The sequence below is a fragment of the Chelonia mydas genome, chromosome 24 (genome assembly GCF_015237465.2).
Source record: "Chelonia mydas isolate rCheMyd1 chromosome 24, rCheMyd1.pri.v2, whole genome shotgun sequence".
Lineage (NCBI taxonomy): Eukaryota > Metazoa > Chordata > Testudines > Cheloniidae > Chelonia > Chelonia mydas.
The window spans coordinates 4,944,092-4,967,522 of NC_051264.2; the positions used below are offsets into that span (position 1 = coordinate 4,944,092).

Below are 23,431 nucleotides of genomic sequence, written 5' to 3' on the forward strand. Positions count from 1 at the left end.
GATAAGCACCACAACCTGGTCAATAGGCGTTTGGACAGGAGCTAGCCCTACGTCCTTGCCCTGACGGCTGTGGAGCGTTCTGTTAACTCCTAAGCATCCACGTGTCCCAGAGGGTTCTAGGAATACCAGAGGCATCCAGATGAGACAGTTTCATCTGAATGCCGGGAAGAGACAGACGGACAGCTCCTTAAGACAGACAGGCGTTCAAGCCCTGGGATCAGGGCAGCCCTGGTCGGCCAAGGGAGGCCAAGATGGTATGTGCCCATAGCACTTACCTGATCTCCTCCTGCAGGGCGGTTTTGAAGAGCTGAAGGAGCAGATAGGCCTCTCGGGGATTGGACGCGTAGTTGTAGAGCGTGAAGACCACCGATTCCATGAACTTGGTCGATTTGTTCTGGGGCATCTGGAAAATCAGCTTAGCCAGGTACACAGGGTGGGTCTGCGGACAAAGGAGAGGTGTTAAAGAGGAGAGCTATCCTGGGGTCTGAGGGCTGGAATGGTCAGCGTGGTCTGGTGACTACAGCCCTGGACTGGGAGACCTTGGCTCTCTTTGCAGCTCTGCCATTGACCTACTGGGTGACCTTGGGCAAGTCACTTCCCTGTCTGTGCCCTCCCATCCTTTGTCTTGCTTGATTAGACAAAGCTCTTTGCAACAGGGACTGTCTCTTGCTGTGTTCACATGCAGGCCTAAAACAATGGGGCGGTAATCTGTTATGGCCTCTAGGTGCTACTGTAATCCTAGATAACAAATTAACACCCTTCGTAGGAAAACTAATGAGCAGATCCCAGCGTCACAGCCCCCTGGGATGCAAGCATGCATCCCTGCGCCTGGCTGGGGCAGGTGACAAAAGCATCCTGTGACGGCAACTCAGAGGTGGCGCTTCCTTTTAATGAGGGAGCTAGCCCAGACCGAGAAGGGAGCCCCAAGGTCAGAGGAAGGAGTCCTCACAGAGCATAAGGCCAGAAGAGACTCTTGGATCAAGAGCCCCAGGTGCCAGCAGTGCCCAGGTCCCTGCAATGGCAGGGAATTGATTCAGCGAGAGATGCTCAGGTGATCCCCGCCAGCAAACCACACCCCATTTCTGCATCAGCGAGAAGACACTTTCACTAGCCACTGCCTCAGCTGGATGTGGCTTTAGGAAAGGCCAAGGCAGCAGAATCCAGGCTGGGCAGGGTTTCCATTTGATCTGACATTGACCTGTTGGTAACCCCCTGCCTGAAGATGGGGTTGTGTGCGGACTCCCTGAGCCCACATGCGGTCCCTTCATGGAGCTGAGCTGAGGAAACCGAGGCAGCAGACATGTGACCAGATGGGTGGGTTGGTAGGGATGCAGGCTGTTCCCGTCCCCCCACTCCCCAGCAACAAATGGCCTCCCCAAAACCAGCAGCCAGCTCACCTGCAGCAGGTAGAAGAGGTGCTGATAGGCCTCCAGCTTCTGGCGCTTCTCCTTGCTGAGCGACTTGAGGCCCTTCTGTTTGTCGATGGCCATCAGGTTCGACAGCTGCTCTTTGTTCTTCTTCGTCAGCTTCTTGCAGTGGGAAACGACCTCCTGTCATGGGGCAGGCGAGCAGACAAGGGTCAGGTTAGCAGGAGTGCCTAGGTGATTTAGGAGCATCCGCCCCATTGACATAGTTGAGGCCGAGTGACTTGGGAGCACAAGTCTCATTGGACTTGCAATGGGAATTGTGCTCCTAAATCTTCTGGGAAAATTCCACCCCTTTGGGCCTTGGGATTCACGCAGCTTTGCCATTTACACACCATGGGGAAAGTCATCCCCCATCAAACCACACCCACCAACTCCACATGCACAGCTGAGGCCTGGCTCGCTCTGCATGCTGTTGGCAGGCTCCCCATTCCCCAACAGGCCTCATGGAAATCAGCAAGGTGCTGCTGACCGCAGGCAGTGTGATTTAGTGCATAGCGCCGGACTGGGAGTCAGGACACCTGGGTCTATTCCCAGCTCTGCCACTGGCCTGCTGGCGACCTTGGGTGAGTCACTCTCCTGCCCTGTGCCTCAGTTTCCACACCGGTAAAAATAGGGATGTGATATTGACCCGCTTTGAAGCGCATGGATGAAAAGCGCCACAAAATAAAAATAAATACGCAGCTCTTATACATTGACCCAGCTCATCAGGGACTGGATCCGAAGCCCCCTGAAATCAGGGGAAAGATTCCCGCTAACTTCAGTGGGTTCTGAATTAAGCCCTGTGACAGATATGGCAATAACCTGGACAAATGTCACCGCATTAAGTTAAGTCTTATTGAATTCAGGTTCGGTATCGTTGTAGGACAGGGATTGTCTGCAATTCCATGAGGGAGGGGAAACCCTAGCCCTCCAGGTTCTCCAGAGACGGGGGTGGGAGGCGTGATTAGGCAAAGTCCCTGAGGTTGTAACAGCTCCCAGGACGTGCCCCCGGCTGGAGAGGCTGGCATATACTGGTTCACACTGGGTTCTCTAGAGACCCAACAAAGAAAACCCCTGAGTTTGAACAGACTCAGGGCCTGCTTTCAGATCCAGCAAACGGATGGGACCTTCTGTCCAAGGGGGGCCCAGTCCTTCCTGGGAAGGGTTGGAAGGACTTCGCTTATTTACAAGGGTGGGGGTGGGGCTTGTTCTTAGCTACCAGCTGCTATGAACTTGTGACCATAGGAAACCCCCTGGGTGGGGTTTGAAGGACTGACCACCAACCGGAGCGCTTACTGGACCTCGGGTGATCTCTGGTCAGCTTATTAGCACACATGTAGGTTTTACTGTTTTTAATCTGTGTTTTCTCGATCTTGCTTTCACCTGAAGAAGAAATCTGCTTGCTTAGAAAGGGCTGGGTGACCACTTACACCTCTGGGCAATTAGGCTGTTTATAGCCTCGGGGGAAAAAGCAAAGCAGGACTGCTTAAATAGTCTGATTTGCTAGGGAATTCGCAGTATAATCAGAGAGCTGGAGAGTCTAAATACCCTGGTCAGGGGAGAGATGCTGATCTCCCCCCCGAGAGGGGACAACTGGGGAGCCAGGTGCCCTTGGTAGAATACAGAGGGGGAATACAGGTGCAGTCGCCCTGAACGGAAACAAGCCCAAAGGGCCAAACTCAGTTCTGGCATAAGCAGGCATAGCTCCATGCCTACACAAGGACTGGATTTGGAAGGAGGTTTTCCAGAGGCACAAACAGGCACATAAAAGGAGCCTAGGGGGTTTAGGAATCCTAGTTTTAGTCTAGTCCAGGGCAGTGACTCCAGAATCGCACTGGTGTAACAGAGAGCAGAGCCTGGCCCCTGAATGGGAAAGTAGCATGAGTGGAGAAAAAGCCTTGGGACAGCTGAGCTACTGTCCCGATTACCCCCCCCACCCAGCCCATGACCCCCTGACCTGCAGAGTGATCCTGTTCTTGACCAGAAGCCCGATCTTGATGTCCATGAGGTTGAGGTCGCTCTCCAGCTGCTGGTTGGAGCGGATCCTCTTCACCACCTCCTCCCGCAGCTTCAGCAGCTCCGACTCCTCCCAGAAGTCATGCTGGCTCTGTTCCAGCAGGTGGGCGAAGCGCCGGACAATGCTCAGTGGCGGATCCCTGGCGTGGACTGGCAGGGGACGGAGGGAAATCTCCCTTGAATGTGGTTAAATGGCTACTGAGGGCTTGTCACGCTCCGGGCCAGCATAAAGGGGCCTTAAAAAGTGGGTGGAAATGGGAACCAGGAATCCCCCCTGCACCGGGGCCTCCCCGGACAGCATGGAGCTAGTGTAAGGGCTCTGCACCTGCTCCCAGCATAGGCTTGGATAGGGGGTGAAGCCAAAGCATGCTGCTCTGTGGCTATTTGTTGATTTCAAGCTCCCTTAGGGAACACGGCCTGAAGTTAGAGCAGCCCTGAGGCTGCTCTACCGTACACCAAGGGGCTGGCATGGTCTCTGCATAGCACCAGACTTCTGGGACTGAAAAGGGGGCTTCAGCCCATACCCGAAGTGTAGGAATGGTAATGAGAAGGCAGCATCCTTGCAATTAATTAAAGGCACATCTGTATTAAAAAAAAACCTAGACAGACAGGCACTTACCCAACATCCTGTAATCCCCACGGGCCTTGTTAGCTCTCACAAAAGCCTGGATTTTAATTACAGCATTAATCTGCCAAGACAAACAGAGGGGAAGAGGGATGTTTCCTACAGCGTCCCTGCGGCAAGCAGCAAGTGTAAAGAGGAAAAAAAAAAAAATATACCAGCCATGCAACTAGCAAACTGATTAGCTGGGTGTCGGGCAGAGGGAGCATACTCATTGGGATCCTTCTAGAGAGTGAACTCCTAGTGGCTAGTCAGTCAGATGCCTGAGGAAATGGTTTGAGCATGGGGCAGGGAGTCAGGACTCCTGGCTTCTATTCCCAGATGTGAAGCTGTGTGTCATTGAGCAAGTCATTGACACCCCCCTGCCTCAGTTTCCCCTTCATCTGCGAAGTGGGTTTACTCTCTTCCTGGCTCACAGGGGATTTGTGAGGGTTTATATGTTTGCAGAGTGCTTAGGGTAAAATATCCAAAAGCATCTAAGTCAACAGGACTTAGGAGCCATGGTCACTTAGATGCTTTTGAAAATTTTACCCTGGGTCTTAGCAGCTGTTGCTTTCTTCAGGAGCCGCTACATTTGGCAACAGCCTAAATGAACTCCAGACACTCAGCTTCTCAATTTTCGCACACACCCCTTTACCCCAAACTTTCAAAGCGGATTAGTGACCTTGGGTGCCACACCTGAGTGGTCTTAAAGGGGTCTGATTTGCAGAGGGAGAGTGCTCGGTGTGATGTTCACAGCACACACAGAAGTTAGATTAAAAACCTAAATCCTTTTGCTAGAAGGTTGCAATGTTTCAACTTTATTTCTTAGAATTCAGAACAAACACACAAGAACCCAAAAACAGAGAGAGAGAGAAAACAGACTGCTCCCTAAGGCGGCGAGGCACCGCTCACCCCACCTTGCTTTAAACTGGTTCTTTACCGGCTCTTCTGATCAAACACTTACTCAAGAACCCCCTAGTCTGCGAGCAGGGCCAGGAATGAAGGAACCACACACCCAAACGCACACATGCGGCTTGCAATTCCGACACCATCCTCAATACAACGCACTCAGTCCTGTCTGAAAAATCAGCCTTCTTGAGGCGGCTCTCATCCGGCACCCAAGATCACTAGGCACTGACAAATGTGGGCCTTTGGACATGGACACATCCTCACTTTAGGTCTTTTTCTGGAGACTTGTATATTTCAGGTGCATACTTACATAGAAATCTTGCAACCTAGGGGCAGATTCTAGCCCCCCACCTAGAAACACAGAGCTCCTCCCTCATCCCTGGGTCCCATGCTGGACCACCACACAGTTATTTTGCCGATTCACTTTAAGAGGGCTCCTCTTTGCTCCAGAGCAAGATACAAGAGGATTTGAGGGTCTCCCTCAGGCAGAGGAAGAAGAGGGTCTAAGGACTCTCAGGGTAAGTTTACACTGCAAGCTGGGGGTGTAACACAGTTGCGCTAGCTCTCCGCAGGCTCGCTTGCTAAAAATAGCACGTGGCCACGGTAGCATGGGCGAGGCATCTTGAGTCCATACCTAGCATCTCTGATAGGCACGCACTTGGGATGGCTGGCCCGCCCACCATCACCAGTGTCTATTTTTAAGCACGCTAGCTCAAGTAAGTCTCCTTGAGCTGGGGATCACCCCCCTCTCCCAGTGTGGACATCCTCTTGCAGATGGACTGAGGGTCTCTTTTCATAGCCTCTGGGGTTATATTTTCACTTGCACTCACGGATCAGCCACTTACGTTCTTCCTGAAGTAGCGCAGTCGTTCCCGGTACCTTTTACGAGCTCGCCACATCCTCACATAGGCCTGGATCTGAGAAGAGGGAGCAGAAGAGACAGAGACAGATTTGGCCATTTTAACTGGACACAGGAAGCCTTGGAGGGTATTCTCCGTGACAACTATTTGATCCATTTCCACGTAGGTGCCCTTATTCCCTCTACACAGCACTAGGGGATGCTGGGCTCCAGCAGGTATCTTTTCTGATCATAGATAATGCCAAGATTTTTGACAACCGTGGCGCTCTCGGCAAGAATTTTGGGTGTCACCCACCTAGGGTCAACATCCAGTTTGGGAAGCTATGTCCTGCCTCCCTAAGTCTCCCCCTGCAACTAGATGCAGTGACTTAGGACAGAAGTGAATAATGTATTCTTGATGCTGTGAAAGAGCTGTTACCTTCCACCCCAGAGGTGGCTGCATCGCCACAGGGATCCCCAGATCTAGATGGGAAAAATAGCTGACAATAGGATGTTGTTGCTACTAGAAAACAGAGGAGCAGGGCGGGGTAGGGGGGTGGGATTACGGAAGCAGACAAGGCTCCAGTACCTTTATCACAGCATCTCTGGTTTTTTGCAAGTACCGTAATCTTTGCAGGTAAGCGCTGCGCTGTCTGTATCCTCTCCAGCATGACTGGATACACCAAAAGGAAAAAAAAAAAAAAAATCACACACACCAATGAACTACAGCATGACATTTCTGGGGTGACCCAAGGCACCAGCTTACAGCGTGGGAGGGCCTGCTCTGTGCCCACAGGAGGAAATCCTCACACCTCTGCCAGCTGCTGGCAGCACAAGCTGCCCTAGGGAGGCTGCAGATTACTCCCAACAACCCCTACTCCTCAGCTCATCCTGCCTAGGTTAGTCCTTAACAGAGCCTACGAAATCAGGGCTGCAAGCCCCTAAAGAGAGAGGCCTTCAGCTGTCACCTTCGCATTGCTGATTCGGCTTGTACGTTCCACCCTTCCCCCTACCCTGGGTGTGCCTTCTCAGATGGCAAGCTCTTTGCGGCAGGGACTGGCTAGCACTCTGTACAGCACCTAGCACACAGGTCCCCCGTTCTTGTCTGGACCCGAGGCCCTACCATAATAGACAGGATGAATAATAAAGCTGCTCTACTCGCTGTAAATAGGGGGTAATACAGGAAGTGGTCAGGATGCCTGTACAACGCCCTGAAGACCCAGCGCTATAGAAATGATGCCGTGCACATCAGCGTGTGATGGGCTCAGCCGTTTGGCAGCACTCCTCACTTGGATTTTGATAACAGCTGGTAACTGCTCCTGCAACAGATGTCTGCGGGCCACGAGTTCCTGGCGGACAAGGTAGCCCCTCATGCGGGCCTGCAGCCTCACGACAAATCCAGCGTTGGATTCCCAGAGGCGTTCCCGGTCGTGGGCCGCGGTCACGCCCATGATCGTCGACTGCAGAAATAGGACACACAGATCAGTTCAGGAAGACTTTGTAGATGTCAGACGCACGTACACCATCCACCAATGAGAAGGGAACACCCCCAGCTGGGTCAGCAGCTGGAATTGAACTCAGGCCACCCGGACCTAAAAAGCACAATCCGCTGCTGTTTGGATCTGGTTCTTCAGATCAAATCAGCTCAGAGGCAGGGACAGACTCAGAAGCTTCTTACATGGTTAAGCCAACGGATGGAGACAGAACCACACTTTGTCAGTGCGTTACACCCAAAAGCATATATGGTAGCAGGATTCTGAGACAGAATTGGATAATCCTGCGGCTGGAGAGTGCATAAAAATATCCCTTGGCTTTTGGAAGCACTAGAAACCCTCATGCTTCAGGGCATGAGATCATCTCTAACAGGGTCAGGAGGAAACATCTCCCTAGGGCAGGTTATCCTGTAGCAGCGGGATTCTTGCACCTTCCTCTGAAGCAGCTGGTACCGCTGCTGGAAATAGGTTACTGGGCTAGATGGACCCCGGAGCTCATCCAGTCTGGCAACTCCCATAAGCCGGATTTTTAAGAGCTGGGATTGGGTCATATCACTGGAAGCAACAATCTCTCTTGCAAGTCTCTGGGCAGAACAAGAGGGCTGGAGAACTAATGGCTTTGTTATGAACATCTCTGAAGCGCTCTGACATGTCCCAATGGGACAACAGGCTAGAACTATGGATGCAGCCAGAGCATTTAACACACAGCGCGTTCGCCTGGACGCCTCACATATCAACATCCAAGGCCTGGCAGCAGCAAGCCAGACTCTTCAGCAATACTCCAGCCACGAGGGCTTTGATAACAGCCCCAGCAACTGCCCCTCACCTGGATTTCCTCCCAGCTGAGGTGGATGGAGTTAAGGACACAGTCACGCGGCCGCTCCCAGCTGCCTTCGAAGCTCTGCAAGCTGAAGTAATACACGCTGCCATCTTTCAGCTGGTGTCGGACCCAGTGGTCTTTAGCGTTCCCTGAGCGTTGCCATTGGGACAGGATTAGGGGAAGGAGAGCGTTAATACACACACACACACACGGCAAGAAGAGAGGCAGCTGCAGTGTTAAACTGATCCAGCAGCAAAATGGATTTCTTTGGCCTCCGACCAGGTTTTGAAACCAAGGCTCAGCTGACGGAACATTTAGGCAGCTCTCTATAGCCCTGTCCCCAGTTTCAGAGTTCGGCTTTCAACTCCTTGCTCTCCCCACGTACATCCAGAGCAAGAGCCTTCTCCCTCACATTAGATGCCCTTCCTATAGCAAGTATCTGTCAGCCCCCTCTCTGGTTTTGACACCTGGCTTGTCCTATTTTTCCCCTTGCAGTCACCCATCCTCCTCCTCCTCCTCGAGCGGGAGCTGAGGCGCAGAGAGACTCGCCCAGAGTCGGTGGCAAAGCTGGGTCTCCCAAATCCCAGGCTAGGGCCCCAACCACTAGGCCATCCCCCTCGTTCAGCCAGGGGAAGCCTTGACGTCCCCACAACTGGCCATAGCGGGTCAGCCCAATGGCCCAGCTAGCCCAGGACACTGTGTCTGACAGTAGCTGGTACCAGAGCGAATGGGGGAGTGTACAAAACAGGGCAGCAAGCGAGACCACCCAGTCTTCCCCTCACAGCTGACGACAGTCAGAGCTTTAGGGCTGGCCATGTCTTTCCAGTGGGATGTGTGGAAATGGGGGGTTATTGACCTGGATTGCAGTAGCCCCTCGGGGTCCCAGTCACGGACTAGGGCCCATGGCGCTGTACGGACACGGAATGCTCCCTGCCCCAGAGAGCTATGGATGGTCGAGGCTAACCGATGCTAGCAGCTGGAGATGCAGCTCCGCCCCTGCGGTTTTCAAGGTCAGAGGAGTCAGGGGCCTTTTACCTGCTTGTCTCTTGGCAGCCAGGAGGGTGGCGAGCAGGGCCTGGTAGGCCCCTGCACATTCTGCCACGACGCCATGCAGGGAGACGTCCGGGTTCCGCAGCACGCGTACCGTCTGAGCCGGCTTCCCTTCTTTTATGGCCTGGTTGATGGCAGCAATCCCTAGAGCCACTACGGGAAGAGAGGGGGAAGGCAGGGGTTAGAAAAGGAAGAGGGTGCACTCATCCACTCACCCGCAGTGAGTGGAGCTTGGTCCATGCCTGCCTGGATGGAGGTCACCATGGACAGTGGTCTCCAAGCTTCCAACAGGGGAGTTACTGCTATATCGGAAGCCCAGGTCACCTTTGCAACAGCCATTCCCAGTGGGTAGTTAGCAGCCGGTTGCATGAAGCTTTGGAGATGGAGATTAATCCTTTGCGCCCCTGGGGAATGTGGATTCCAGACGGTACAGAGTACAGGTTTCTAGGGGCTGCTCCGAGTCAGATTGCAATTGGAGGATCGGGGGAGAAGCAAGCAGTCTTGGAAGGATGGCCACCAGCACAGCGTTCAGTTGTGTTCACTGCCGTGGCTTATGGCACAGCATCCCAGAACTCCCGCACCTAGCTCATCTTGCGAGGCCTACCCTGATTCCTGGGGCCGGCACTTTGGGACCTCAGATGAGTGCCTCTCACAACCCCTGGAGAGTCAGGGAGGGTGGAAGACAAGCATCACAGGGCTAGAGAGTCTCTCCCCATCCTGCATTTCTTGGCGCGTGGAGGAATAACGGAAGAGGGCCGGGCTGCAGCTCCAGCTTGAGCCTGCTCGAAGTTCGCTTCCGAGCCCTTACTTCTCTTAGCTGCCTCGGTGTCCTGATTGGCCTGGGAAACCCCTTGCTGGATCTCCTCCCACCAGAGAGCTGCTCCATCATCCCCGGTCACCTAGGAGACGGGAGGCAAAAGGCGATGAGCTGGGGCATCTTTACAAACCACAGGCAGAGGCAGTGCTTCCATCAGGGAGATGCAGCCACCCCTGGGGAAGGGGCGGCTGGCAAAACAGCATTTAACGGAGTGGGAGGAAGTTGGATTAAAAGCCCCAGGGCTCTTCTGGAAAGTGCAACAGGATCTTTTGGAACCAGGCGGAGCGAGATTGTTCTCTGCCACACACTGGTTTTAACGTGTCCCAAGCAACAGTCTTTCCACCAGCCCGACAAGCTGCTGCTCGCCGTAGCGCAAAGCCGACTGGCCTACCTGGGCTTTCTGCCTTAGCGCGGTGGTCAGCACATCGTGGTAACGCCTTGCTCCTGGGAGAGTCACGGCAGAGAGCCCGGCAGAGGGCAACAGCAGAGCAGTAAGCGTCTTCTCCGGGTCGTTCTGCGCCAGCGCCTCGTTGATCAGTCTGATGGCGAGGATCTCTGTGCCAGGGAGAACAAAGACAGCCGGTGAGTCAGAGCTCACTGCAGCTCACGGAGCCCAACGCTCAGGTATAAAAGCCACTTACGATCGTTTTCTTCTCGCACTGCCGAGTTGGCACTGTTCACGCAGGCCTGGATGTCGTTCCAGTTCAGGAACGCAACCCCGGCTTTCCCAGATCGGCGCTTCAGTTTCAACAAGTCGTCAAAATAGCTGAAAGGGAAAAGACAGAGCCATTCCTTAGCCCATGACTGAAAGGTCCCGCATCCAAGGGGCTGAAAAACGCTGTCAGAAAACTTCAAAACGCCCCACCGAAGGAGGCAGTCTCTTGTTTTCCAAATGGGGAAACTGAGGCACAGAGCAGTGACGGTCTTGCGGTGAGCCAATAAAAGAGATAAGAATGGAACCCAGGAATTCTGACTCTTAGTCCGGCTTTGGCCACCCAGACCAGCACCCCTCCTGCCACAGGCAGAAAAAGAACCCAGGAGTCCTGACTTCCATATGCAAATTCACCGCTAACTTTCTTAACATAAGACCAACTATGGTTTCTCCCCCAGGCAGGAAGCTGGGTCCAAGCGGTGGCTCCTGCAGGCTGCTGGGGAGATCTGCAGCCAGCCCCTGATGACATCTGGTAACAGAACCAGGTTACAGACAGAGTTTAACCCTTCAGATTGTGGGTTCCTGCTGGTCCTGTTTCACAGCCTCAGAAATCTCCCCACCTCACAACTTTCAGGGGCCTGGCTCTGTCATTTTCAAATGCCACAAAGCCATTTAACTCATTCACAGCCAAGTCACTCCACTGGAATTGGTACAAGGGGCATCGTTCCCACCGAAATCCAGCCAATTACCGCTGCACGTTTGCATCCTCGATATCAGACAGGTCCAGGGCAGGGCTGACCAGGCTACTCCAGAATCCATAGACATCCCCAGCTTCCAGCACCCGGTTGATCAGTGCCACGGCCGAGAGCATCTCCACAGCAACGTACAGTTCCTCCTGCCCCAACTCACCCTGCAGAAACCGGAGGGGGTGGGGGAGGAAGAGGAGGAGGAGGAAATGACAGACACACACAACAATGATCTTTTTCTGCCCCCCAATCCCTACAGTACCCAACATGAATCAATTTACAGTGGGAGAAACTGAGGCATAGAGAGACTTGTCCCATGCTGTCTGTGACAGAGATTGAACCCAGATCTCCAGAGCGCCTGTCCAGTGCTTTGAGCACCAGGCCAACCCCCAACCCATGCCGCAAAGCGAAGAGAGTCGCATGAAGAGGTCAGACAGCGATTCCCCAGCAGGGACTGCAGTCTGGGAAGAGCATGCCTGCGAAGGGTGGCCCCCAGGACAGCAGCAAAGAGCTGACTGTCTGAGAGCCTCGGAGACCTCTCCTCCTCCCCCAGCAGACGCTGCCCTCTCCTCACCTGCGGATGCTGCCGCTGTAGCAGGGACAGCTCGCGCTGGTACAGCTGGGCGGCGAAGGGAAAGGCCTCGGGCAGCTGGGCCTCGGGGCTCATCAATTCTCGCACCGTCTCCGTCGCCTCCCCCCGGCGGATTGAAGCGTTGATGCGGCTCACGGCCTGCCTCCCTGCGCACCAGCGGGGCGGATGAGATCGGGGCAAATTAACTGGGGGCTGGGGGGCGAAGCGTGTGGAACTTGGGGCTTGTTGAGTTCGTGCCACTCGAGCGGCCACGCTGCAAAAATAACGCTCCAGCTGTGTGGAGCGACTGCATCCCCGCTGCACAGTGAGCTCCAGCTTCAACCCACCCTGGCAGGCCGGCTGTCTTAGCCCCACTGAACTCGAGCTAGAGAGCCGCGTGTGCGGCCGGGAGCCGGGTTAGGGGCAGCACTGCTACGATCCCGCCAGTGAAGACGCAGGTCTCCTGCAGCCCCAGCTCTGGGCTACTGAGGAATTGCCCTGCCCGGTTCCATTCAGCAGCGATAATTGTGGGGTGTTGAATTTGGGATGACGGGGGCTTCTGATGGCGGAGATCTGGGGCCAGGGCACGGCCCAGGCTGCCTGAATTCTGCTCACTACGCGGGGCTTTGCAACCCAGACACCACGTGCTCCATGCTGATGGTCAGTTAACTCTTCCGGACCACGCGCACTTTGACCAGCTCGCCTGCTACGCAGGGGACTCAGGGCAGGCGCGATGCCCTCTTCCCAGGCACGGGACTGGCCCTAGCGGCTCTTTGCTGCCTTGGCAACAGTGTGGCATTGCAGACCGGGGGAGGATGAGTCCATTGGGCCAGGCAAAGTCCCCCCCAAGCAGGGACACAAGTTAGGGATGGCCCAAGCCCCAGCAGCTCCCAGAGGTGATGCAAGCTACCTCCCTTCTACCTACCAGCTGGCGCATGCCCCGTCCCTAGAGTGGCCTGGGCATAGCCAGATGCCAAGCATGATGTTCAGACTCTCTCCAGCTGGGGCACTGAAACAGGAGAGGGAGCAAATGCAGCCAGTGAACAGAGATAGGGAGTCCCTGCGGGGCAGGCTTCTCTCAACGATTCATTGGCCCCTCTGGCGAGGCGGCCAACAAAGGTGCCAGTTACAGGGGGTTTGTGGCGTGGGTCACTCGGAACTGGAGCAAGGCCCAGATGCATCAGGCAGAGGCCAAGAAGCCTGGATCTGGCCTCAGATTCATAGTGACCCTGGCTGCCCCCAGCTCGGTACCAGTCCCCTTCGCTGCATGGGGGGGGGCTTGGCATGACTTACTGGCATGCTCCTGATCTCCCTTCTCATTGGCTGCGTAGACCCCCGCCTGCACCTCCTCCTGCTCCAGCAGGTCCACGTAGCCCAGCTCCTGCAAGGAGGAAAGCAGCAGGAGCTCACACACGGGGACCGGCCCAGCCAGCCTGCTCCCCTCCCAGGGCCACGCCTGCCCGCCCTCCGAGGGAAGTCGCTCACATGCAGTCCAGCTGCAGTGCTTCCTGAATGTCCACGTCACAGAAAGCCTTTAGAGCACGGGGCTTTCACTTGATCCGGACCTGACCCTGCATAGGGTGTCTGGACTCGTAGGGCCCGATCCCATAGCACCGCGAGCTGCTGGCCAGAGGGACATTACTGAGCTTTGGCAAGATGGATGAGCAGTATGAGCCGGTCTCCTCAGGAGGGGTCTCTACGTCCCCGCCCAGTTCCTATCCCTGGAATATTCCTCCCCTCTCTGGTACGGGGGCTACATCCGCTGCTGGGCCTTACCAGCGCTTTCTGCTCCCGATCTGTACTCAGCTGATCCAAGTACCAGGCTGCGTTCTCCCGCTGCACACCACGCAGGGCCAGTACGGGATCCTGCAGGGCCTGGCACAAGGCTGGAGGGTCCTGCCTCTCCAGAGCATCGTCCACGTATTCCAGCGCTCCGTGCACTAGAAGAGAGGTGGTCATGCTCCAGGATACTTACGACTGGTGTCGTAGCGCGCTCATCTGTAGAGCTCAAAGCTCTTCGCCAAGGAGGTCGTATCTTGATCCCCATTTTACAAATGGGGAAACTGAGGCACACAGAGAGGAAAGTGACTTCTCCAAGGTCACCCAGCAGGGTGGTGGCAAAGCAGAGAATAGAACCCAGGTCTAAGGAAGCCCAGTCTAGTGCGCTAACCACTAGGCCACTCAAGGTGGTGCCCCATTGACCTTTACCGGTGGCTGGACCAACGTGAGCCTGCCACAGCTTCAGCCAACAAAGCTGCTCATGCACTAGAGGCTTGTGCTTCAAAAATCCAGAGATCTGGGGTTCGATCCCTGCTACCAGAGACCCACACAGGGGCAATGTATTAGGGCTTGTCTACACATGAAAGCCAATCCGGAATAAGGTTGTGAATTTAAAGTGGATTAACTATTCCTGATTAATCCACTTCCAAAGCGGAGTTAAAACTAATTCACAATAAAGGCACTCATCCTGGAATAGGAGCATCTCCACCCCGGCAGTCAATCAGGCCGAGCGATTCTCTGTGTAGACAAGCTTTTATAAGGCATTTACTCAGGTTACCAGTTTCAGGGATTCCCTTTGTGCGAGGGGAAGTCAGTGCAGGGGCTGTGTGGAGAACCTCAGGCTGCTCCTGGAATGAAACCCTTTGCCCCATAATGGGGAGGGAGAGATTCCCTGCCTATGGCTCCTGAGCACAACCAGAGCAGAGGCCATGCCCCCACTAATGAACCCAGCCTGAAACAAAGCCTTTTGGGAGAGTTACTTAGCGTCGGGCAGATCTCCCATGGCAAGGGGACGTGCTCAGTAAGCAGCATTTCCACTCCAGCAGCTCTCGAGGGGGGTTGCTTTGCTCACCGTTGACTTTGTTGATGTTCCCTTGTATTTCAGCCTGAGTCAGACACCGGTCGTAAATATCCTCGCTTTCCAGGCTCTCCTGCAGGTACTAAGAAGAGGGAGAAGCCACCCATCATTGCATATCTTGGCCTAGACGCATTGTGCTACCTCCGAGCATGCCAGAAAGACTCGGCCCCGCACCCCAAAGGCTGCTGCAGCTAGCCCTGGCTGCTGACAGCTGCTAGAGGAGAGTACAGGAGCACACTCCTTTTCTCCAACTGCACCCCTCTATCCACCAGCTCCACCCACCCAGCGTTCCTCCTGTGGCCAGGTCAGCGCTCCTGGAGGATCCGGCCCACTTCCTTTCCTGGCTGCAGAGAAATCCACCCTGCGTTTTCCCTCGATCCACTTCGAAGACGACTCAAGCCCTGAACTTTAGGCATCAAAGCGCGAGGAGCATCCCCTGATCATGATGCACATCGCACCGCCGTGGTCCACATACAGGATAAGAGCCTACTGCTACCAGCGGGTAACGGAGCTTCTCCTTTCACCGCGTGCTCTGCCCTTACCCGGTTCCTGGCATTGCCAGCTTTCTCCATCTTCACCTGGTACAGCATCTCCTGGTAGACGGCGGCAAGGTTCTCTCGCAAATTGAGCAGCACGGCGCTGGGATTGCCCAGGGCCGCCATGGTCTCCTCCACCACCCCCCTCTCCACAGCTTCGTTGATGGCGAGGACGGCGGCGTGGACTACAGCAGCCGTGGCAAGAAAGAGACAGACACGTAAAACCATTGGGTGGGCAGACGGGGAGCCAGAGGCTGGAGCGACAGGATTTGAGTCTATTTATCGGTGGCCCGGATCTACACAGTGACACAGCGTTGCAACTCCTGGCTTTCCGGGGGCTTGAAAGAAAAGTCACCAGAATCCACAAACCCTGGGTTAGGTGGTTGCTCTCTACACGCTGCAAGGGGAGAGAGGGGCGCCTGGGAACGGGATCCACAAAAGCCAGCGCGCTAGGCAGGGAGGTGCCCAAGGTAGCTAATGAGAGATGCCGACGGGTCCCACCCCTCTCCCGGACTGGAGGCAAGGTTGTGATCCACAGCTGGGATCCACTCTCCTGGAGTCGGGGGTCTAAACAGCATGCACCTGACTCTCCCTTGGCAACCATTAGCCCTGTGGTTCGAGCGGAGCTGGACCTAGACCGACCTGTAAAGGGGCCAGACACATTCAGGGGTCACAGCGCTGGATTAAGCCAAAAGACTGCAGGGAGGGACTCATCCGAGCACCGCTACAGGAAAAAACACTGTCAGCCTTTATCCTAGGGAGTAAAATCACCTGCTGCTTCATCCACTGAGAGCTCGCTGGCGAGAATCCCACCGATCTTGCTGAAGGCCGGCATCTGGAGGCCGTATTTCTCCAGCTCCCGCTTCATGTTGTTAATTTCCTCCTCTGGAACAGAGCAAGCCAAGTCAGCAAATACACGCCTGTTTGGTCCGGGGCCGGCACCAGACGCCCTTCTGACGTTTCTATTTACCAGGAGGATGGCAAGCAGAGGCCCCAGGCAGGAATGGGCACAGGGGATGCCAGGCACTGTACACAGACTTAACCCCCACCCTAAATGGCAGGTGATGTCAATGGACATCAGCCAATTTGATCTGCGCCAGGAGCCCCCTGTACAGTACCACAGGCTTCCCTGGAGCTGTACGTGGGCACAGGGCTCCAGTGCAGAACCAGGGCCATACGGTAAAAAGACATTCAGTGTCTCAAAAGGGAAAACCTAACAGAGCTAAGGGAGCCAGCAGCAGCATGTGTTTCTGTCTCTAACGTCAACAGGGCTGAATTGGGCACATACAGGGAGCCAGTCTCTCAAATGAGACAGTGTGGTCCAGTGGGTAGGACTGGACTGGAGTCAGGACACCTGGATTTTATTCCCACTTTTGCCACTGATCTACCCTGTGACCTTGGGCAAGTCACTTCCCCTCCCTGGGCTTCTATTTTCTCTCCCACCCTTTGTCCATCATGTCTATTTAGATAGTTCAGGGCAGGAACAGTCTCTTAACATGTGTATGTACAGCACCTGGCACAGCAGGCCACTGATCTCCTTAGTTAGCTACTGAGATAGAAGAATTGACTTTTTTTCTATCTCAGCTTAAACAAAGCTTCTTATAAATAAAAAGCCCGCTGAAGCGTCCCTTCTGCAGAACAATTCCAGAGATACAAGCAGTAAATATAGATCGGCTGGATTTAACAAGGAAACCCCCAGGAACTAGCCCAGATTTGTCCTTTACCATCCCATACCTGTAAAGTTCACTTTCCCGTATAAATCCTGGATCTGCGGAGCCAGCCCCAGCTTAAACAAGTATAAACTGAAAATTTAAAACAAACACACTTCATGGATGAATTTAACAATTCAATTTTTTCCTGACACATGGTAACACACACACACACACACACACACACACTATGGGGTTTTTAATCCCTACAGTATAAGACACAGTAAGCTCTGTGTTCTGGTCATTAGAACACAGAACTGGGAGATCAAAGTTCTACAATGCCAGCTCTGTGACTGGCTTGCTGTATGACCTCAGGCAAGTCACACCCCTTCCCTGTGCCTCAGTTTCCCCATCTAAGAAACAGGGAGGATACCCCCTTGTAAAGCATAGACACCAGCACTCTGTGACTCAGACTAGCTCTCTGCTGCCTTCCAGAGAGATGGAGGTGGTTGCTTGGACCCCGGAAGCGCTAAATAAACTGGACCCCATCTCTCCCTCCCTCTGCCAGTCACATGTGTTCAATCAGAACCCCCCTTGGCTTAAAAGGGAGGGGAGCCGCTGTCAGGGTGTTCTCCCCTTGGCTTTGGGGGAAGGGATAGCTCAGTGGTTTGAGCATTGGCCTGCTAAACCCAGGGTTGAGAGTTCAATCCTTGAGGGGGCCATTTGGGGCAAAAATTGGGGACCGGTCCTGCTTTCAGCAGGGGGTTGGACTAGATGACCTCCTGAGGTCCCTTCCAACCCTGTTATTCTATGATCACTCCACCCTTCTGCTCTGAAACAGCCTAGACCCAATGGCTTTACGGGCATGTGGCAAAGCCTCTCTTTATGTGCATTTGTGTGGGACGAAGGGGACTTAGCAACAGAGTATTTTATTTTTAAAGGGCCCTCCACAGGAGATGGGATTCGGTGAGATCAGCAGCGGGTCCCCCCACCCCGTATTTTGCATGGATTGTATTTATAACATTTTGTCACGGCATTTAGAGTCTGTGGCAGGCCTCTCCGTGTGCGTTTCAAAACCTAGGCCCAATATTCGCAAACGTGGGCGCCTATGAATGGGCACCTAGGGTAAGTGGCCAGATTGTCAGAGGCACTGAGCCCCCCCCCCGCTGCTGCAAAACACCTCTGGGGAACAAATTTTAAAAAGGCCAGGGGACCTAAGCATAGAATTGGATAATCTCAATCCAGTCACGCAGATCCCACAGACACACATACGTGCCCTCACTTGACATGCGTGGGGGGAGTCTGTCAGACATGGAGTTAAAGGATCGGGACCCAAATCTGAGAATTACTGGCCTCAGGACATAAACATACAATGGCCACCAGAGGGCGCAAGTATCATTGGTTAAAATCTACAGGCAAAAGACCCCTCAGTTCCTATAACTAGGGCCCTACCAAATTCACGGCCATGAAAAACGCATCACGGACCGTGCAGTCTGGTCTCCCACAGTGCAATCTGGTCTTCTGTGTGCTTTTACCCTAGACTATACAAATTTCATGCAGGAGACCAGCGTTTCTCAAGTTGGGGGTTCTGCCCCAAAAGGGAGTTGCAGGGGAGGGAGGGTCGCAAGGTTATTTTAGGGGAGCCGTGGTATTGCCATGTTTACTCTGCGCTGCCTTCAGAGCTGGGTGGCTGGAGAGCGGCGGCGGCTGCTGAGGGCCCAGCTCTGCAGTCCGCAGCACAGAAGCCAGGGTGGCAATAGGATGGCACGGTAGGGTATTGCCATCCTTACTTCTGCGCTGCTGCTGGCGACAGCTCTGCCTCAGAGCTGGGCTCCTGGCCAGCAGCCGCCGCTCTCTAGCTGCCCAGCTCTGAAGGCCGCGCCGCCACCCGCAGCGGCGCAGAAGTAAGGGTAGCAGTACCGCAAACCCCCACACACACACACACAATAACCTGGGGACCCCCATCCCACCCCAACAACTCCTTTTTGGGTCAGGACCCCTACAATTAGAATACCATGAAATTTCAAGATTAAATAGCTGAAATCATGAAATTTACAATTTTTTAAATCCTGTGACCATGAAATTGACCAAAGTGGACCGTGAATTTGGTAGAGCCCTACCTATAATCCCAGAGAGATGCAACCCTTTTACACGTTACATCCTGGATTTCTCACTAACCTCAAAGCATGAATGCAATAGACCACCCGTGGCATGTTCTTCTTGTCGTAGATGTCCGTTGTCTCTGGGTGAAAGATCTGTTGGCAATACAGACAGTACCCATGTAAATGCCAATTAACTTTAACTATTTAACAGCACAGTATAGCCAAGGGGCTAGTTATGGGCTGGAGACTTAAAAGACCTGGGTTTGATTCCCTGTTCTGCCCTGACCTACTGGGTGACCCTGACCTGCCTCTCAGTTTCCCCATCTGTAAAATGGGGACAGTGATACCGACCTCCTTTGTAAAGTGCTTTGAAGACCTGAAGCTGAGAAGCACTAGGGATTATTGTTACAGTCTTTGCTGACACAGAGCGCCAATGCTGATCCGTGTTGGGAGCAGCTTCCACATGGTCCCCAGGTGAGAACGCGACTCAACAGGCCACTCTGTCGAGCGTCTGGCAGGATTGTACAGCTGTCTAGTCTTCTACTATGAATGCAGCAACCCCTTAATGCCCGCTCCTTCCACGACTTTCATCTCAGGTCACTGCAATTCACAGATGGAGAAGGGATCGCACATGCAGACCTCACTGCACCCTAGAAAGTCTTACGCCCCTGTTGTGCAAGAGACAAAGGAAGGTTCCTTCACATCCACGGGGTTTCAAATGAAGGTTTGATTAGCTTGACCAGCTGCCTTTGACTCCACAAGGTGTTGATGGTACATCCGGCTGGGTGGAGTCACTCGAGTGGCTCCCACTTACACGAAGGGGCTCTGTGTTTTTATCAAAGCAGAGAGGGCGTCTCATCTTTTCCGGGCTCTGCTTTTGGCCCAGACACGCTGACGCAAATACATTACCGTAGGAAGCCCCAGGCGAGTCATGGCGTCGCGCCAGTGGTTGATATTATCCGTGTGTCGAAAATGAAGTCCAGTTGCCTGGAAAAAAAAAAAAAAGAGAGGAGAGATTAAACAAGGGTTAGAATGACCCTTCCCTTATGGGTGCGTTATGCCGTTGTTGCCCACTAGGGGGTTTCTTGTGCCTTCCGTTGACGCAGCTGTTCCTGGACACTGAACCGAAGGCACCAGCTACATCTAGTTCTCCCAAACCCGTTGAAGCCAGCACAGGCCACGAACAATGCAGCGGTGACCCGGATTGACAGTCAGCTCTGCATTGTCAGGGTCTGGAGCAAGCTCTCTGTCAGAAGCATCAGATCATGCCCCCCCTCCCCAAAAAAACGAGAACCATCCATCCACCTTTGACGCAGGAGAGGCTGATGCCACGCCAGTTTCACGCGGCGCTCAGCTCACCCATAGACGCAGCATAGCCAAGATTTGGCACAAGAGCCATTTGAGAGCCACAGGGGAATCAGACAGATCTTGCAGCAGACACCAATACCACCACCTAGAATTTAAAGGATTCCTTATTCATGCCGAAACGCATCAAATCAAGTGAAGGCCCCAATCCTGCAAAGACTTATTTGTTTGTACGTACTGTAGTAGCGCACAGAGCTTCAGTCAAGGACCAGGTGTGCTAGGCACTGTACAAACACAGAACAAAAAGATAACAATAGTCCCTACCCCCAAAAGAGCTTAACTTTAAGCACAGCAAATAACCCAGTAAAATCAACCGATCGGTTGCTGCGGGATCGGAAACTAACGTGACAAGGCTTTCGTTAGTTAATTTCATTTTCTTTTTAAATGTTCTGCTTTTCAAATAATTTTACAAACATTCATATAGGGCCAGATCTTCCAGGGCCTTACACACCTGAATAACTCTCACATGAGTCAAATTAATCACATGCTTAACTCTTTGCGAAATGAGAGCCTTCATTCATGCAGTAGGGTTAGTTAATCTAAGAGGATATGAACTGATTCAAAAGCATCCGCCCAATAAAGATTTTCCCATTGACTTCAACAGGAACAGGATCGGCCCCTACAGCTCTGGATTCCTTATGTTTTATGCACCATCACATTACAGATCAGAAACAGACACATAGGCTGCATTCATCCAAGACAGTCTTTGATGTGTTGGAAATAGAAGGGGACTTCAAAGGACCTCATGGTCTAGAATGAATCACCAACAACCTTTAAAAAGGAGTCTTTTTTCCTGCCTTGATTCCCATTCATGCCATGCATCTGGAACAAGGTGCAGAGATTTAATAAGCAGCAGGGATGGAAGATTACAAAAAGGGGGATGGAACCCACATGCTGCTGTGTCAGCAAAGAAATAAATTGCTATAGTAAATAAATTCCATTTTAGGTCACGTATAACAAACCTGTCACACGTCCAACACAGGCAGAATCTCTCATGCCAGTTGCATACTGTGGCTAAAATGTTGCTGTGTTAAGAGAAATTGAGCATTTAAGAGAAAGTCGTTGGACCTAGCAGAGTGGATTTAGGTTAAACCTATTAGGGGCCTTAATTCTCATTCATGCCAAGCTCCTCCTGGCTTTTTACAGCGCTCTGGCAATGTAAAGTCTTCTATGCATGAATGGGTTGAAATTTGCCCCGTTACAGAAAGCTAGCAAAAATGCCGATGTGCGTAAGGTGGGATTTTCATCAGCAGTAAAACTCCCATTGACTTGAACGGGTGCCGAGTTAGGCCAACATGGCCGGCTTTTGAAAATCCCAGGCGTAAAGATTTTAAAGCCCCAATTTGAAGATTTAAGCGGCTCATTAGCCTCTGCAGTGGCCTCTTTGAAGGGTAAATTTCTGCCTTATACAAGCGAGACAGAGCGATAAGCTCTGAAGTCTTCCGATATAGCGCGTCCTTGCATCACCACATGCGGTTATCCAGGTGAGCCACCCAGCCAGCATTTCTGAAGGGTGTTATTCTGCCACCCGTCACCACAGTAGTTGAGCATCTCAAAATCTGTCATGGCAACACGTAGATTTCAACCAGGGATCTCCTGATATGCAGAGAAATGGTCTTCTACTGATCTATACCTCCTCTACATGGGTTGAGAATGCTACCCAGCACTTGAGAGAGCTGGATGGGCACTAATTAACCCTCACAACACCCCCATTTAATTTGCAGGGGATGGATTTTATTCAGATTATTAAGTGAACGTAGGATGGTCAGTTTCATTCATGCCTCTGATCAGTTTCACTTCCAGCATTTCCTTCAAAGAGGATCTGGTTTGCACAAGTGCTGAGCTACTGCAGGTCCCGTCAGCTCCAGTTGACGTTGTAGGTGCCAGCAGCTTAAGGTATTTGCCCAAAGCCAGACAACGAGCCAGGACTGGAACCCTGGTCTCCGAAGTCCTAATCTCAAACTTATTCCCTCTAACCCAAGCAAATCTCTTCACCCGACTCCTTTACCTTGTAGCGCATCTGCTCACGGTCATAAATTTTTTTCAGCGGGACAACGTCTGGTGCAAAGCAGTGTCCCAGCTTGGCGAGGATGACCCCGTTCCGTAAGCTCTCCTCCAGCTCTGTAGGGGAGGCCAGCTCCTCATTCAAACAAGCCTCCATCCATCTGGCACAAAAGACGGAAAACCAGTTACGGAGACCGTTGTTTTTACAAGACCAGTATGCTGCTACCATGTCAAGTGCAGGTCTCCCACCAACCCTACGGGGCATTCCAGACACAGCATAGCCACGGGGTTGGGCTTCAGGGTACTGAGATGTGTAGTGATGAAAATATTTTGCATCTGTTCAAATAGTGCTTTTTCCTCCTGGGTTTCTGCATTTTACAGACAGGAGACAGCAAGGCACAAAGTGGAAAGGGCAGCAGTCAGGACTAAAATCTACTTGCCCCTGAGCCCATGCTCAAAGCCCTTTGCTTCCACTTATTGTTTGCTGGTAGTCTAACAACGCTGCCTCCGGCTTGTCAGGCTGGCCACCCTTCATTCACAGACAAAAAGAAGTGTCATTCCCCGCCTTTACATTTATTATAAAAGTCAGAGTAAAAAAAAGGCATTGTTGATAGCTATAAGCCTATGTAGTTGGTGTGTGTGTGTGTGTGTTTTGAGAGACTGACAGCAAAGACAACCTTGAAGGGTCAGGGTGCGCAAGATTGTCTTTGCTTTAGATTGTAAGTAGTTTTCAGTTACTCCTCCCGACTCCCCCCACCCCCATTGCCTTTCATGTCCCTCCCCCCCTCCCCCCGGGGTCACAACCCACTTGTGAAGAAACACAGATCAGCCCATGCATGCCAACATTGGGGGAAATGGTGTTTTAAGATCCAGACTCCTCAAGGAGTAATTTCAGAAGTCCCAACTGGTGTTTGATTTAGAAGGCAAAACCTGTTATACAGGAGACAGTTAAGCTAGGTCAATATAACCCTGACAGGGCCCCTCTAATTAATCAGT

At 52.9% G+C, this 23,431-nt stretch overlaps 1 protein-coding gene across 1 annotated transcript in view; it reads right to left on the reverse strand.

Annotated features, from left to right (window-relative positions):
* Positions 1–23,431, reverse strand: part of IQGAP3 (IQ motif containing GTPase activating protein 3) — a 45,527-nt gene that overhangs the window by 18,491 nt on the left and 3,605 nt on the right. Inside the window, exons 3-25 of the mRNA XM_037883354.2 lie at positions 22,440–22,596; positions 19,976–20,053; positions 19,143–19,219; positions 17,050–17,117; positions 16,087–16,200; positions 15,322–15,500; positions 14,774–14,861; positions 13,699–13,862; positions 13,216–13,303; positions 11,926–12,089; positions 11,355–11,515; positions 10,595–10,719; positions 10,345–10,508; positions 9,945–10,035; positions 9,122–9,289; positions 8,093–8,235; positions 7,063–7,233; positions 6,363–6,446; positions 5,781–5,852; positions 4,042–4,111; positions 3,364–3,572; positions 1,398–1,550; positions 276–439 (exon numbers count right to left, since the gene is read on the reverse strand). Of these exons, the coding sequence (XP_037739282.1) occupies positions 276–439; positions 1,398–1,550; positions 3,364–3,572; positions 4,042–4,111; positions 5,781–5,852; positions 6,363–6,446; positions 7,063–7,233; positions 8,093–8,235; positions 9,122–9,289; positions 9,945–10,035; positions 10,345–10,508; positions 10,595–10,719; positions 11,355–11,515; positions 11,926–12,089; positions 13,216–13,303; positions 13,699–13,862; positions 14,774–14,861; positions 15,322–15,500; positions 16,087–16,200; positions 17,050–17,117; positions 19,143–19,219; positions 19,976–20,053; positions 22,440–22,596 (2,952 nt within the window). The remainder of the gene's footprint in view (positions 1–275; positions 440–1,397; positions 1,551–3,363; positions 3,573–4,041; positions 4,112–5,780; positions 5,853–6,362; positions 6,447–7,062; positions 7,234–8,092; positions 8,236–9,121; positions 9,290–9,944; positions 10,036–10,344; positions 10,509–10,594; positions 10,720–11,354; positions 11,516–11,925; positions 12,090–13,215; positions 13,304–13,698; positions 13,863–14,773; positions 14,862–15,321; positions 15,501–16,086; positions 16,201–17,049; positions 17,118–19,142; positions 19,220–19,975; positions 20,054–22,439; positions 22,597–23,431) is intronic.